The sequence below is a fragment of the Falco rusticolus genome, chromosome 6 (genome assembly GCF_015220075.1).
Source record: "Falco rusticolus isolate bFalRus1 chromosome 6, bFalRus1.pri, whole genome shotgun sequence".
In the NCBI taxonomy this organism is placed as follows: domain Eukaryota; kingdom Metazoa; phylum Chordata; class Aves; order Falconiformes; family Falconidae; genus Falco; species Falco rusticolus.
Genome location: NC_051192.1, coordinates 47,099,168 through 47,116,038, shown reverse-complemented (window position 1 = coordinate 47,116,038; position 16,871 = coordinate 47,099,168). Strand labels below are relative to the sequence as shown.

The window sequence follows — 16,871 nt, the reverse complement described above, 5'->3', positions numbered from 1 at the left end:
TAAGACACAACCAAGTTTTTCACACATAAGTATGTTTTTTACACTTTTTAAACCAGCTTTCTTCAGAGTGAAAGGAAGTGTTCACTGGGTCTGCTTGCCTTTGTGGTGTCATATAAAGCCTTCTCTTCACCTGGTGGGCTTAGAAGTGTTACTCAATGGTGATCCACTAAATGATGTAATCAGGAGTTTTATCTTGTTTCAAGAAGTTAGCAGGAGAAAGTGAACTTCTTGACTGTCTGGATTTGCTGCAAATATTAATGTTTCTTTCATACAAGATCAGATTACTTTGGAAAACATTTTCTTGAAGCTGCGTATGCAGACAGCCCCACTTGTCAGTGTGGTTGATGGAACTGCAGTTGCATCAGTTGCCTTCTGCTGCCTTCGGCGTTGAGGCAGAACCTAAGTGCTGAGTCCTATTACTCTGAGATTTCAGGTTTCAAAGAAACGGGTATTTTTTTTTTAAACTGTCTCTGTTGTCCTGTTAGCTGTTTGCCTTGCACACTGATTTTTACAGTGGTGTGAGTGGAACTGCCGTGTTCCTGGGCAGAGTTCATCTTCTGGTCTTTAAGCCCTGCTTGTCTGATTTTTCTCCACCAGTGATGGGCATAATTCTTCTGTCTCCCACAGGAAAGCTACATCTCTGACGTGGCCGTTTTTTTAAGTTGTAGTGTGTGACTTCCCCGATGAGTTGTTCAGCCTGAACTGTATGAGTTGGAGCAAGCTATCCAAGTGTCTTCTGATGCCAAAGGTCTGGTTACTTTGAGTCATGTCATACGCCTATGGGAGCTCATAACAGTGTAGTGCAGGGAATTTTCAGTGGTAAGAGATTCTGAAGTCTTTAGGGTATTTGATGTGAATTCCTTCAATACCAAAAAATTTTTTTAGTTTCCAGATCTGTTGACTCGAAAGGCATATGTGTATTGGTCTTTTGTCAGCATTACAAGCAGTGAAGCAGCCCTTTTCTGTTTGTGTATAAGTAAAAATGTGGAAACCCCTTCCAAGTGAAGTACAACTGAAGCTTGAAAAGCCATCTTAAAAAAAAAAAAAGGTGAAATGTGACTCCATAAAGGAAAACATGTAAGTCATGAAATATATTAGGGATACTATATCATAAAAACAGGAATACGTACAGCAACCTAAAAACATCTAAAATGGAATCTTTTTCTGGAAAATAATCTAAATGGCCCCAGTATTGATCACATCAGTAGTGGCAATTCTATTTCTGTTCTTGGCTCTTGCTTCCCCATTACTCCATCTTGACACCACTAGTGTATACTAGATACTTAACGTAGGTACTTCTCAGCTGCTTTTAGAGACAGCCCTGGAAGTGACCATATTTGGAGAAGCATCATTTGGAGTGCTGTTATGGGGTATAAATAGAATTTAAGTATCTGGTCCGGTTTCTATGATATACTGTGTTTATCCACATGGTCTTTTGGGGGGACAATTCTGGGATATATTGAAGAGGAATTCTTCCTCTTTATGTCCCTTCTGCCCATTCAGGCCTTTTTTGTACAGGTAGGTATTAAGCTTATTGCAGTTACTAGATCTGGAAATGGATTCCTTGTGACTGTGGCAAAATCACAGCCACTGCTAGCTTCCATCAGTATGTCATTCTGACACTGGCTATTGACTTTTTATGCTCATTGAAGATTTGATAAGAGACCGTGGACATGGACTTTTCAGCTTCTGAATTTTACATAACGGCTATCTCATGTATGAAAGGCTGGAGATAGAGGTATGCAGAACACAACTTTGGTAGTTTCACACTTTTTAGAAAACTTTTATTTTGCGTATACAATAATGATCTGAGCAGCTAGCGTAAGTACAGTAAGTGCAGATCTATAATGATAACCTGAAGTTCTAGAAATAGTTTTAGTGACTTGAAAATAAAACCAATTATCAGTGTTTGTCATTCATCAGTATTTGTCACTGTACTTTAAAAGCAGTGGAAAATTCTTAAGAACTTAAAATACTTCATAATGTAGTAGACAAAGGAAATGTAAATATTAATTTAGAAGGATTTCTGTTACAATAATATGCTCAGGATAGCAGCCTGTAATTTTTACTTAAAAGTGTAATGCTTTGACTTAAGTATTTAATAAATTATATTCTTTAATATTTTTGTAATTAAATTCCTCTAGGGAGTACTATCGCTTGCTATGATAACTATTTTGATACACATTGTGAAACAACCACAATTAAAGTTTTTCTTAACTAAGTTAGAGAAGTCACATGGTCTTCAGTTAAAGGAAATCCTTTCAGTAAGTTCACAAACAGCCTCTTCAAGACTTTCCTGTTGCTGCCAATACTCTCCCATAAGCAACAGCACAAATTATATTTTAAGTAAAGTTAAAACAAGAATTTTGTGAGGTTTTCTTTTATCAATGTTTTCCACTGCAAGTGTACCACTGGGTTTTCTGTGGCTTTTAAAATAATTTCAATAAAATAATTAAAAAAATAATTTGGTTTTCTTGAACTGTTGGTTCAGGTCTTCCAAATTCATTTAACAGGAAACTGAAATTTCTTGTGGCTTTGTTTTTTCGAAGGGTGCAACAGGGAAAAGAGTGGCTTTGCAGATAGGTATACAGTGAAGAGGAAGATTTTGTGCTTAAGGAAAAGTACAGCTACAGTAGAGTACTGTACCTGACTGTTTTGGGGTTGCATAATAGTACTTAATTTTAGCAGTAATCTTAGCATATATCAGAATCACACTGTAGATTTCGGATTAAAAGAATATATCTCTTTAAAGCATTGCTTTTATCTATAAAGGGATTTTTCTTTGAACAGGTATGCAAAAGTGAAATATTTGAAATAAAGTACTGTGCACAATACTTGCATTATGCCAACAGTACAATCTGCTTCACAAAACGTACTATATTTATTGAGATAGCTGAAATTTCCTTGGAGGTAATGTGAGGAATCTCTTATGCCATGAAAGAGGTGCCTGCAGAAGTCTGCTTTCTGTGATCCTGGCTCAGTCAGTCTCAGGTTGTCTCTTTAGATGCACAAAAGTGCTCTATCTTTCACAGATGCTTCTGGTTTTGACCAGAATGGCTTAATACAGGAGAGGAGGAGTATGGTACTCTGCTTTCTACTGATACACTGTTTTCAGGCAGTTTGAATTCAAGACAGACTCACAAAACAACCTTTTACTTGTGTTGAATGTATCTGTAGTCTTTTCAATCTGTTCCCAACAACTGATTGAGTTTTCCACATTTATATATGTATCCATCTGTGGGCAGGGAGAGACGGGGGAAGAATGCTGGGGTAGTAGAAATGGCCAGAGCATTATATGTAGTCTTCCACTTCTGCTGAACTTAAAACGTTATGGGTAGAGTATATTATTCTAATATTGTGGTTGCAAAACAATAAGTTTTTGAATGAAAAATCTGCATGTTTCAGAAAAAAAAATAATAAATGCTGTCCTTGGTCAAGTATCAAATAAGCAAGACCTTGACCTTCTGTTTCCATCCTCTGAAACAACTCTGAATCCCTTTAATCCTCAGTCCAATTTTCGATGGAGCAAGTGAGGCCACTGAACATGGCCTGTATATTTACTTGTTAGTTTGTCATCACTGGTCCTTCAAATGGTCATAGCTTCACTGGATTTTAGTTTTTAAGAGGTTCTTTAAATCTGTTATATATAACAATGTTGTTTAAAATCTACATAGTTTAAGACAAAGCCTTAATTGCTGAAGAGAGAGAAGCTCAGTACGTGGACTCTTAACATTGGAAATGTTGTTCTGTAAATTGCTAAAATTTAGTTATTTGAAATTAATCACTTTAGACAAATGTTACTGAACTTCTGAAAGTTGGAGGACATAATTTTCCTATTAAGAAAATAAATAGCAAATCAAATTATATTTGTAAATGGAGTAATATTTACCACATTCAAGGTGAAATTGGATTTCTTCCATTATAACAGGTTTAGCACTACAAATTCCTTTTGGATTTAACTAGTTATCAGTTCTGTGAAACAAGCTCTAAGAAATATTTTTTAGGCTATAAAAATCATACAAGATTTTTCTGATTGTAGAAGACTGGTAAAAGCATGCTTTGAAGGATAGAGTTAAGAACCCTGTTTTATATATGCCTATATTTAACAATTTTGAAGTCTCTTCAACCTCCTGCATTTGAGTTTGCAAATATTTTGTGAAGTTACTTGTTCAACTCTACTTTTTACTTAGTGTGGAAACATTACAGTGCTTGCAAACTCTTGGCAAAATTCATCTCGCTTGCATGGAGAAGGCAGTAAATTGGGTATGGCTCCATATTCAAGAAGAGTGTCAAGAGTACTGAGGAGTTGGATGCTTTAAGTTTTGCCCTTTTGCCATACCAATCGAAGTTGCAGCCCCCACTTACATTTGCCCACCTTTAAATGATATGAAGTAATTTGTTTTTGTAACACAAGTGTTGAGCAACTGTAATTGGCAATATTAACTAACAGATCAAGACAGATAGGCCCATGATCCTACTCCTGAATATTATTTCTGGCTGCTAGGCCATGTTTTTAGATCCAACTGATGTGGCTGCCAGCTGCTTCTGGCACGTGGAGTGCTGGCACAAAAAGAAGCTGTGGTGTTGCCAAGTGCTGAAGGCTTATGTTTTTATGCTGCATCACTTTCCTCTTCCCCATGACCTGTTGTAGTATGGGAGCTCTGCCACTGGGCAGTAAGATTTTGGGGCCTGTCTATGAAGTGCATGTTCAGATGTATGTGGCTTAGCAGCCAATAAAGTATTTATTTCAAGGACACTGGGGAAACTAAAGTCTTTAACCTGTGGTGTTTGCAGATTACTGTGCTAAGTAAAAATACTCAGTGAACTGGAAGAAGTTGTAACTTACACATTTTAAAACTTGTATATAGTCTCTTTTCTGTGAAAGATCAATGAAAATGTTAGTGCAGCCTTTTGGTTTAAGTATTCAAGCATAAGAAATCAAGGAAGTTTGAAAATGGATGAAGAGTTGCTTGAGTGATCTGTATTCCCTAACTAGAAAGAAATGAATGATATCAAAAGTAAATGGGTACACTTTTGATCCAGGTAGTATTACTATGGAAGCTTTAACTTTTGAAACCTGTAATACAATTTAACATCTTTTCAGCCAGTAGCAATCTTTTTCATTGCTGCTATTAACCTTTGCTTTTATGCTGAAGTTAAGTGTGCTTATACAGCATCTAATGCAAAGGATCTAAAGCTGTTCTTTGCATAAAAATAATTAACAGGCTGGTGAACTGATGCATGGATTTAGCAAGAAGGGAGTCCAACTGGGAGAAAACAAGAACAAAAAAAATCTGTAAAGCTAAGGATTAGAGCTGACAGAACAAATTTCCATTGAGTAATTATTTTACCTTATCACTGAAACACTTCTGAAAGCCCAAGTTTGATAGTCCAAGTAGTTTGGCAGTTACTTTCAATTTTGGACCTTGACAGGTTAAAATGGTTTAGGGTTTACAGTTTCCACAAGGTTTGTAGACCAATTTCAAGTTATGATTTCTGTTGTATAGGGAAATCAGATACTTCCGAAGCTGCAGTTCCTATGGACACTATTTCTTTATCAGTTTTGAAGAAATAGTAAGCAATAAGCAGGACCCAAGAGGACAGCAATAACAAAGTTTTCAGTTATTAATATTTGCGCTGGAGTTAAGGTCAAGGAAGAGTTCTCTGCTGGTACTGTTACTAGCTTTTGGGTTTTGTTGGCTTTGTTATCTTTTTCTACCTGTAACTGGTCTTATTTCTTCTTGTTTGCCTATTACCTTTCTTCCACCTTTTGGCAACGTAGACCGTGAAGCATAGGATATCTAAAAGACTTTAATACCTTTTCTGGTGGCTTTCTCTTTCAGGATTACATTTTGTCATCTGCCTTTCCAAAGTAAATGGCTATATGTGGGCACTGAAAGAGGAAACATTCACATTGTCAATGTGGAATCATTTACTCTCTCGGGCTATGTCATCATGTGGAATAAAGCCATTGAACTGTGAGTTTAATCAAGTATTGTCTGTTGCGGGGAGGGAGCAGAAGTATCCCAGATGTTATTAACATCAGTTGTAGAAAAGTCATTGTTACCTAGAGTGGCCTCCATATTAGTCTCCCTACACGAAACACACACTATCAATGTACAGAAATAGTCATGTAAAAATTTTTTATTTTCATAAATGTGAAATGTTAATGTATTATGTTTCTGCCTGTAACACTATTTTATCATAGTGCCTGCAATAGACATAAAAATAATTATCTGTGGTGATAAAGAACTAGAAAAATATGTGGTTGGTATTTGGGCAGGCATGTCACTTCTGCAGTTTTGGGGTTAAAGCCCAAAGTACAAAGATACGCATGCTGAGTATAAAATCACTGGCTGAAAGTGTGGATTTAAATAAGCTTATTTCAAGAGCAAAGTCTATTTTACAGCTATTGTCATTGCTTCTCCTTTATAAATAATAAATTTGTGCATGCAAATACAGTGTTTTGTTGCTGAAAACATATACTTGTGTGCTGCTGTTCCTGTGCTGTTATTTTGTTTCCAGAATAATTTCTCTATCTTGAAAAGGTCCGTGAAGTCCATCACTTGCCAAAGGCTGTTTCAACAAACACAATTATCATTAGTCCATCTGCTTCAGTAGCAGGAAGTCAACATAAAGTCTTAACTCTGTGGTGTTTTAACAATGCCCAGCTTGGGCAGTTTATGCAAAAAGGCAAGACCTGTTTTCCAGCATAAAAATAAATGCTTTATCCAACTATGTCAATTCTGTAACAAAAACCAGTAAGACAGTGATTGTAAAAGTAATGGCAATTTTTTCTGTGTTGTGAATAGGCAGTAAAAAAGTCTGTCCTTCCTATAAAAAGACAGGAACTAGGTGCCTAGAAATAAACAGAAATTTATGGGATTGAAGATAAAAGTGATTCCATGCTGAAATGTCAATAGATTGCTTACATTGGAGTGTATAGCTGCAGAATCTGTATTACTTGCAATCATTTTGTGATGCAGTTTGGGGCAGGAGAGTTTTTTTTAATTAAATGGAAATATTTCTTGTTTAGGTCGTCCAAATCTCACCCAGGACCTATTGTCCACATTAGTGACAATCCAATGGATGAAGGAAAGGTACGATATGTTTAAAGACTATTCAAAAACTTTCAAGCAGGACTTCTTTTTTTGAAGTATTACTACCACTGCTTTTTAAGGAAGGATTAAGCAGAGATGAGTACAGTGTTGAAAACAAAAGAAGGCTAAATCAAAGTTGTAGGCTCTGAAAATAACATGAAGCAGGGTGCAGACATGACTGTAGGACACAGTACCAGCATAATTGAATGTATCTTGTAATCGGAAACAGTTGAAAACACAGTTGAAAGTGTTTAATTGTAAAAAATCTTGGAAAAAAAAGCAAAGAACTTTATGGTAGTAAAAAAATGAAGATGTTACCAAAAATGTCATAACCTGAGTGCAGAAATAGTGGGATGGAAATTAAAGAAACTTTAATGCTCTTGAGTGTTGCTGTTTCCTAATTTCAAAATGCTTATTTATATGGGATACGATGTACTTGGTCTAGCAGTTTATGGAGTTTGAGGTTTGACATACTCCCATTTAGCAAACAGCATCTATTGATTATAAATTGCTTAAAACTTAACTGGCCTGTAGTACAACTAGATACTTCAGAAAAATAAACTAAAACATGTAGGACAGAGCTATGTATTAGACTTGTCTCTTTCTTCTTTTGAGTTAGTATTAACGTAATAATCTTTTTATCTTGACAAAAAGTTTTACTGTCTTGCGAGGGCTTCATCAATGTGTAACTTTTTATGTCCTGAGATATAGCAGCCACAAAGAAGAACTTGGGTTATAAAGTCAATGGTCTTGAGTTCCTCCTGTATTACTAAAGGAAATCTACAGGTATTACCCTTTGCTTTGGGACATTTGGTTATGAGGCTTATGCAAAACCAACATAGAACCCATAACTTTAGTTCACAGTGAAGACTTCAAAAATTAAAAGAGAAAGCAAGGAGTTAAAGGCAACATACTAACATTTTAGGTGACAGTAATTACTGTAGTAGAAAATCATACATTCCCCACTAAAGTCATGATTGTAAGACACTGCTTCAGGTAACAGACCTCTTCTACAAGTCTTGCGATGGGATCACGTAACTCACCCACTCTATGAAGGATCTTCAGCCTCTTTGTGTGTTCCATATAGCTGTTTAGCAAATTTTAGCGATCTACTGTTGTTCAGATCCCCTGGTCCACACTGAAGAGTAAACAGGAAGGGTTTTCTTTAATTTTTACAATAGGAGTAAAGCAAAATATGAAAGGATTTGAAAACAGTAGTGTTACCTGTGTCTTTAACAAAAGTTTGTGGACCCCTGATAAAAGTATCATTACAATTTAGCCGGAGACACCTTGATGCCACTTTAAACACATTTTCATTAATGACTCCACTTTAGATTAATCAGGTATAAGTGATTGAAAAGATTGATGACTTAAATTCTGAATTATTTTTGTCAGTGTAATGTCTCAAAAATATCCTAGAGTTTTGAAGTCCCATTTGTGAAGAATCTTCAAGAAGGAGGAAAATAATTTTCCTTACTGCTGTACCATATATGCAGGAAAAAAAATATTTTATTTAGTTGCCTTTCATTTGACATGTTAGTGGTGGATAAAACTGAAGAGAGAGGGAATGATACTCTTGTCTCAGCAGTAGTTTGAATGTTTTAATAGCATGCTGGTTAAAAGCTTGTATCCTAGACACCTGAGGTTTCAGTCCAACAAGAAGAATTTAATGAGTAGAGTTTTTTTCATTGGGGTGAAGCTTACTGCAGTAAGTGCATAATGAATGGATTTCTCTGCAGGATTAGGTTTGAATCACATTCCAGAGTCATGGACTCTAGGATATGAACACAATGAAGCTATGGTAACTTAAGAAAAGACAAACTACTTATTCTGGTGTATTCCACTCCCACCCCACATTTAATTATTGCTAAATAAAGTTTAGGAATTACTTGTTTTATCAACCAGGCTATCAATCTGATGTTTTAGAATCTGACCTTGCACTCATCTTCTATCCCATAAGAAAAATATTGCTGAAAAACCTGTACAGTTGCAAGAACCTCCTGTGTACTCACTTTTAAAATCTGTTCATGCTATTAGCCTTCTAATCACTGTGATTTTTCTAATGTTTAAAGTTAAAACAAAAATTACAAAAGAATAAGCAAGATCACGTAAAATAGTATATATGACACTGTAGTGAGGGAAAAAATCTAATACTTTTACTAGATCAAATGTGTCTTAACATTTTTAGCGTATTCTAGTGCTATATAGCACTGTAATAGATCAAACATTTTATCTGTAAGGTGGAAAGAGATCCTGTTTTATTTTTCATACTGGAAATAACACTACACTGTAAATCTTAACATGCTGAAAAGACTGTCCAGACAAAACCTCTAGGTGCCTTGATTTAGATCTCTATCCTTGACTACAATGGCATGTATGTGAAGGCAGTGTTTTCTTATATGTGATACAAAGGCATTCCTCAGGGCACTTCTGTTTGCTCACAGGAAATAGGCTGCTTCAACAGCCGGTAAATCCCAGCAGCCAACCACTTGGCGGTTTTGTATGTCCATGCTGGGAAAAAGAAATGAGAGTGAAGGCGTGCTACGAAATGCTAGGAGCTGCATCTGCTGTAGCAGCATTGCTCGAAGGAAAGATGTCACAGTAGATCCAGCAGCTATGAAAGATGAAGCTGCATTGCCGCCTTCTACCTAACAAGTGCCAGTTTTGTTACTACTACCTTATGTTGGCCTTGTTTTGTTTTCCTTGTCACTTAAGATAGGAGAGTAAAATACTTACTCAACGATGTTGGGCAAATCATTGAGCAATTTGGAAAAAAAAACATGCAGAAAGGGTTTAATCTTACTTCTAGCAAAAAGATTTAGAAAACTATCTTGTTTAATTTCCTTCTAGCTTTCTTTCTCTTAACAACTAAATGTTCTTGGTGTTCCTTTAGTCAGTTATCTCAATTGTGACTAACAACTGGGGAAAGCTTATATATTGCATAGTTTCTTTATAGACAACTTCAGGAAGGATAGTGTGTTCTTCCAGCAAATCTAAGCAGAACAAATTTCAGTGAAGAAAATCCACAATAAAGTTCTCTTTTCCAACCCCCCCATTTTCACTAAGGAAGGAATACACTTAGGAAAGCTTAATATTAATCTTTCTGGAACTCAAAGGGATTTCCAAAGACTCTTCAGAAGAATACATTATTTTTTTTTCTAATTTTGCTTGTATGTGAGTTGTATTTGCTGGAAGTTTAAGAAAACGATGAGTACAAAGTAAACCTCTCTGACACTGAGGGTCTTCACTGCTTCTCTAATTTTTTTGTCTTCCTAACTACTTTCAGTTATTACATGCTGTAATATTACAGGTATTACAAAAGGTATTATTTGGCTTATCCTTATAAAGACTTAATATATCTGCTTATTATTGCAGCTTCTGATTGGCTTTGAGTCTGGAACAGTGGTATTATGGGATCTGAAGTCAAAGAAGGCAGATTACAGATACACACATGATGAGGTAATATTTTTCATCTATATTACTTCCTATGAGGATTTGCTATTCTAATAATTATTATTCTTTTAGTTTCTTCTGCTTCTGTCACTAATGGATCAATAAATACGTCTCTTTGAAACTGTAGGTACTCCCTAAAAGAGCCATAGTGTTTGAATAATAGAAACTTCAGACCAAATAAGTGTTCACTGAGTTGAAGATTGTGAAGCAGTGAATGGTGGCATGGACTGGATTTCTTTACTAACTGGGGGGGGATGGCTTTCCGATATTTTTTTTTCTGGTTTGAGGAGTGTGACTTTCACCTGTGTTAAGAGCTTGAGTCTTAAGTTAAAGCAGGGTGGTTTAGCAATTATTTTTTTTTTTAATCTTTCACATATTCTGAAAAGTGGAGGGGGAGGTGGGAAGAAGCCACTAAATAGTTTCACTAGAACATTTCTATAAATACACCTTTTCTTTGTAGGGTGAGATCAAAGTTTGAAATAAAACTGGGGGAGGCTTAAAAAAAAGGCAACTGAGTGGCATTTATTTCTATAAAACTTGATTCTTAAAAGAATGTAGGCTTTTTGAAAGACTTAGATTAAGAAAAATCAATCAACATAGTACGCAAGATGATGTATTTTATTTAAAAAAACATAAAATCAGTCTTAACTACACTTCATTGATTGTGAAGACTATCATTGTTCAGTACTAGCTAGGCTTGTTTCTTGTATCACAGTGTGTGTGGTTTTCTTAGCTCTGCACTGAACTCACAAGACAGGATTTGTTGGGGGTTTTTTTGTGGTGGTTCTGGCTCAGTACTCATGCCTCTGTGTGTTAGTTCTACCAATGAAAGGTTTCTTTGAAGGGGGAGTCTCTGAAGTAGTCTAAGCCTCAGATCATCAGAGCTGAATGACGTATCTTTGTGTATTCAGAAATGTCTGTATAAGCCTCAAAGTATGTTACATGAAAAGAAATCTTCTACTTTCTGGTTTCACTGCATGTACCGAATTAATTCCCTCTGTCATTTTGTTTCATAAACTTAGTCATATCTCTACCATCTTTTTCTAGTCTTAATGGAGTTCTTCCTGTACGTCTTTCCTCTAACTTTCTTTTTTTTAACCATTCTATTTTTATCTTTGTTTTATAACAGAGAAACATAGTATAGCATAGTCAAGATGTGGGCATGCTGGATTTATGATGTGAAGTAATTGTTTGGCGTTTTCTTCTTTCTCTCTTGATCTTGATATTGCATTAGCCTTTTGATACTGCAAGCATTAAGCAGATACTTCCTTGAACAACCTACTATAAAACTAACCTCATTCTTCAGTGTTAATTGTCAGCTCAAAGTCCACTGGGTTTATGCATTGCTTCACATTTATGTAGTTGGACAAAAAAAATGTAAGTCTCTCTGCAGTTCTTCAATGGAATCCTGATTTCTACCTTGAATATGCCTTAGCAGTGTCAGCAGACCTATCACCTTAATATGCTTGTTCTTATTTTAGTTATTGATGAATAAAATGAGTGGCACAGATCCTTGAGGGTCTCTACCTATTGACTTCATCCATGAACTAATCAGTTGCTGCCAGCCTGTCTTTATTCTAGGTTGCTTTACTTCTTGATACCTTAACCAATTATTCATCTGCTCAAGGATCTCTGGTTTGTTTGGGTTTAGTTTCCTTTGAGAGGTATTGTTGAAAGACTTTGAAAGTTATGCAGACAACTTAATTGCTGTTTCCATTGGCTGCATTGCTTGTTAACACTTGACGACGCTTGTGGAGGTTTGTTGGATATGATTTCCTTTTACAAAATGCATATTGACTTCTCTTACCTGCTATATTATGTTCTTCTATATGTCTGTTAACTCTGTTCTTTATTAAAGTTTTGCTGGTTTCTCGAAACTTACCCAGGGTAGACATGCTGCTTATCCTGTTTTCCTTGGGGTTTTGTGTAAAAATTGATGCCATACTTGTCATCTTCCTGAACCAACCCTGACTTGAGAGGTTGCAAACAGCAGTGAGTAGTTCAGCTGTTTCATCTTTGATTTACTTTAGGATTTGTAAGTGAATGCATCTAATTGTTCAATTTGGGTTTAGGTTGTAGAAGAGGTAATGAAATACCTCAGGTCAGATACTTTGATAAAGAAATGTGCATTATCATAAGTTGGGAACAGATAGGAAGGGAAGAGTTAAAAAATGAAGATCTATAGAGTGAATTTGATGAGTTTCACTTTCTCATTATTGTGAATCAACATACATAAAGTTACTTAAAAATACTGGCCATTCAAGTCTTCCAAGTATGCTTTTTCTGTGAGTTCAGATTGGCCTTTAAGAAAAATACCTTTCTGGAAAGGAAAAAGAATTACTGTATGCAGTAATAATTTCTTGGTTCTCATCCATTTAACAGTGTATGACAAGGAATTTCTTCTTCAATGGGCAAGTTATTTATATCTAATATTCTAAGAGGGAAGGCAGAATAGAATAATCTCCCTTTTTTGAATTTGGATTTGATATAGTTAGGCAGTTTCAAGTTCTTCTGGATTCTGGACTGAATGGCATAGAAATAAAAAGATTAATTTTGTGTAACAGAATTGAAAAATGTGTGTTTGTTGAAAGATGCCATTGCAGAGCATGCTGTAATTGTTTCTGGACCAATGGCCTTGAGAGAAGATCCTATCGGGTACAGAAAAGATAATGAATAGAAAGCTGCAGAAAGTGGGTGATTATATGTATGCTATATATAGATATCTGTCCTTCTTGTGTGTGTGTGCGAGTGAGGTGGGGCTTCTCCTGTATCGTTATTTCATTTTATTCTCCAGTGCCTCTTCATTTTCTATTTAGCTGCAAAAATGGAGAATCTCCCTCAGTTTGTCAGTGAAACAATTATTCAGCTCCATAATGTTGTCTTTCTAATCATATTATGATCAGTGCTGACTAGTGGCCTATATAAATATACTGTTCTTGTTGTTTTTCAGCTAGCACAGTTTCGAGTAAGTGAATGTAAATGTTAAATGCAGAAGAAGCAGGGGGTTTTATTGCATTTTGAAAGAATAAAATGATGTTGCCAAATAAGAAAAAAAACTGCTAGTTTTTTATAAGCAACTTCCTTAACAGAAAAGAGAAAAGCATTCTCACTTGCTTAAAGCGGAAAGAGGTTACTGTGTAAAGGTGGGTAACCTTTTTGAGTCTTAAACAAGTAATACTGTAATTGATACCGTGAAAAATCCTGATCGACATTATTGGAATCCTGTTAATAGGGTAACCTGTTCATTCTAGTTGAATAACTTAGAAATTCAAATACTTAGCCAAAAATGAAATACATATATAATATATAGTAGGCAAATAATTCTTTTCAGTGACAGGCTAGTACAGTTTTGTAGATATTAAAGTAAAATAGAAAATCAGAAACCAGGGGTACTGACTGAATTGAGCAGGACACAGGGAAGGTAGAGCTAATTGAGGCTGTGAGTAAGAGAGTAACTAGTAGACAGTTCTAGGGAGAAGTGATTTCATGCGTGTCCATTCTAAATTTAACTGCACCTTGGGTTTTTTTCTTCCATATTTGAGGCTGATGTTAGGTTTTTTCTCTGAACGTGTAATACTGATTTCAGATTTGAAAAACTTTGGTTAAGAAAGATGTGACACAATCTGGTTTTTAAGATATGAAATAGAAGTAACCAAAGTATTTTTACAAAGATGTAGCCAGGATGTAACACAATTCATAACTTCTAGAGTTAAGCTTGATCTTGAATGATTTTCTGTAATATCTTTTCCTGTTGATTGGAGCAGCAAGACATGTGCTCCCTGTATAATGAAGGAGCCTAAAAAGTTTGTGGCCATATTAATTTCTTTAGTTCCTTCTCCCTTCTGTCCCCAACTACAAATAATTAGGTAGCGTACCGTAATTCAGGTATTGTATTGCCTTTCCAAGAACTTTATTGATTTAGCTTAGTCTAATCTAAGATTGTTGTGCTGCCCCAAAAGGCAGTCTTACCCTGAGCACCTCAGCAATACCTTTCCATAATCAATTGTGGCTGCACAGGATCAATACTGTGACTATACAGGAAGTCACAGTATAATTGTCCCCTGTTTCCGCTCACCCAAGAAAATTGTCATTTGGAAAGACCCATTGCATGTAAAAACTGAAAGTTTGAGGACAATCTTCAGACTTTCTGGCAACATAGTGGTTTCGTTGCTCAAGAGAGTGCATACACAGCGTCCAGCAGGAATGGGATAATGCCTTATCTCATGAGATCTCCTCTGCTTCTGGTATGTGTGACACAGAGCAGAAAAAGCTCTCTGCCGCTTTGTTACCTGCTAGCAAACTTTGTAAACTTTATTTTCTATGCACAGAGTCTTTCTAGCTTTTGTTTCTTGTTAATTTCCTGGTTTGGTGGCTTTACCACAGGTGGCTTTTGTATGTTGACTGTAAGGGCTGTCTTCCATCCATGGAGGCATTTCACCCCTTCTCTCACAGAGGGTAACGCTTGTGACATCCTGCCCTGTAGCAGGAGCAGGATTTTAAACCTTGGGGCTTATGTCCTTGGTTCTCCACTTCTTGATGAGAGCTCTTCTAAGCATGGAGTTCACAACCAGTAAGAAGAAAGCAACATAGTCCAGTCTTGTCATGTTTGAGATCTGGTGCAGAGCTGCTCATCAGACACAGGAGATGCCATCTGGTCTGCCTTCTTCCCCCCTGACTGTACCCTCTCAGACCACTGAAGTTGGGGCGGGGGGGGGAGGCAGGGGGGAGTTGCAGAAGGATCTTGTTTGGTGAATCAGGCCTGCTTATTCTGGGGGAATAATAAACCAGGGAAACATTCTATGGCTCTAACCCTACTGAAAACAAGTAATTCTTCTGGTACTGGTTAAATGTGTAGTCCCATCAGTTTCATAAAGTCCATCACTACTGAGTTGCGAAGGCGATGACTGATTCTGTGCCTAGTAGAAATAACAGTGCTCTACCTGGGGCGTGAGCTTTGTTGCTGCTGGGAGTTGCAGGACTGACATCAGCAGAGCCTGGCACTACAGTACAGCTGCAGTTCTGTATGACATCGAGACACAAGATAGAGCTGTCAGGACCCTGGACCTGGATCCTCTCCACCTGTGCAGTCATAGTCTCATAGCAGTACTGTGAAATACACTTCTCTGTTTTGAGTGATGGCGGTTGTTCATGGGTGACTAGGCTTCATCAGGTATCATGAACAGGATGGCCAGGCACACTGATACCATAAAGACTGTTTTCTAGAAACTTTGCCATTAGATTAGTCTCCCCTGTCATTGCTTAGTGGTTGATGTTGGTCTTAAAACATGTAACTTGAGGGACTGTGCAGCCTACCACCATCAATTGATGCAACTACTTTTGAATCAAACCTTAGATGTGTGAAGGGATCCAAATGTCATCCTTTATGATCTTCCTCAGCTGAGGAACAACGAAGGTCAAGCTTCCTGCATGATTAGAGGTTTACGGAAAGACATCTGTGCAACTTCCTCAGGGAAGAAGCTGAATCCTATTATGTTTTTTTGTAGCTTCCTGCTTGGTTTCATTCCAAATTACCTGACCTTTAGGAGGCTTTCTTGAAGCAAATTCCCATGACGTAGTGGGGCGGTCTCATTTGTTTTCTGAAAGCTAGGTTAGTGGAACACAGTCCACTCTTTCTTCCTATCTGAACATGTGTGCTTGCCCAGCACCCTGCTCTGGCAGTTGCAGCACAAGAACACTAGGAGCACTCACCCCAAGGACAGGCATGCTCATAGGGTGGTTAACACCACCACCCCTAAAACCCTTGTAGTCGTATTTCTGCTTAACCATGGCTGGAGGATGCAGCTCTAGGTTGTGATTAGTATTAGTTCTGATTATGGAGTATTCTTTCTTCCACAACATTCTAGTTTGTAACAGGAAACTTACTTAGGCTTTATTCTTCATTTTCCCGTGTTACAAATGAGAGGTCCTGAAATGACAGTACTGTACACTTTTTATAACAAAAGTAATATGTTGTGTGTTTAGAATTAGTTAGAAGCATGCACAAACATAACATTCTTTTTCAGAGAATTTGGAAGGAAATTACCTGTGACAATGGAACTGTAGTGACTGAACTTTTCTTTAGAAAGCTGCTTGGAAACCCTTTCCTTATAAAACATCCTTTTTGTCTTGGGCAAGCTTAGTGGAAAAATAAGATTATCAATTCTTTTTGTGTCATTCTTTTATGTTCAAACACTGGGAATTTAAAAAGAAATTACATGTTTATGTAGAATACAGCTTATAGTGGGAACATTTCCCGTACTGTATTTTCAGTCATTAAAGAAATAAATTTCTCTCCTATTAACTTGTTTCTAAAATACT

The 16,871-nt window shown here is 36.6% G+C and overlaps 1 protein-coding gene across 13 annotated transcripts in view; it reads left to right on the top strand.

Annotated features, from left to right (window-relative positions):
* Window positions 1-16,871, top strand: part of STXBP5 (syntaxin binding protein 5) — a 114,410-nt gene that overhangs the window by 40,277 nt on the left and 57,262 nt on the right. For 12 of the 13 annotated variants that reach the window (XM_037390873.1, XM_037390872.1, XM_037390876.1 and 9 more), the window contains exons 6-8: window positions 5,844-5,978; window positions 7,037-7,100; window positions 10,476-10,559. In XM_037390873.1, coding sequence (XP_037246770.1) covers window positions 5,844-5,978; window positions 7,037-7,100; window positions 10,476-10,559 — 283 coding nt within the window. Of the gene's footprint in view, window positions 1-627; window positions 749-5,843; window positions 5,979-7,036; window positions 7,101-10,475; window positions 10,560-16,871 lie in introns of all 13 variants that reach the window. The other variant, XM_037390884.1, reaches the window with a different exon arrangement.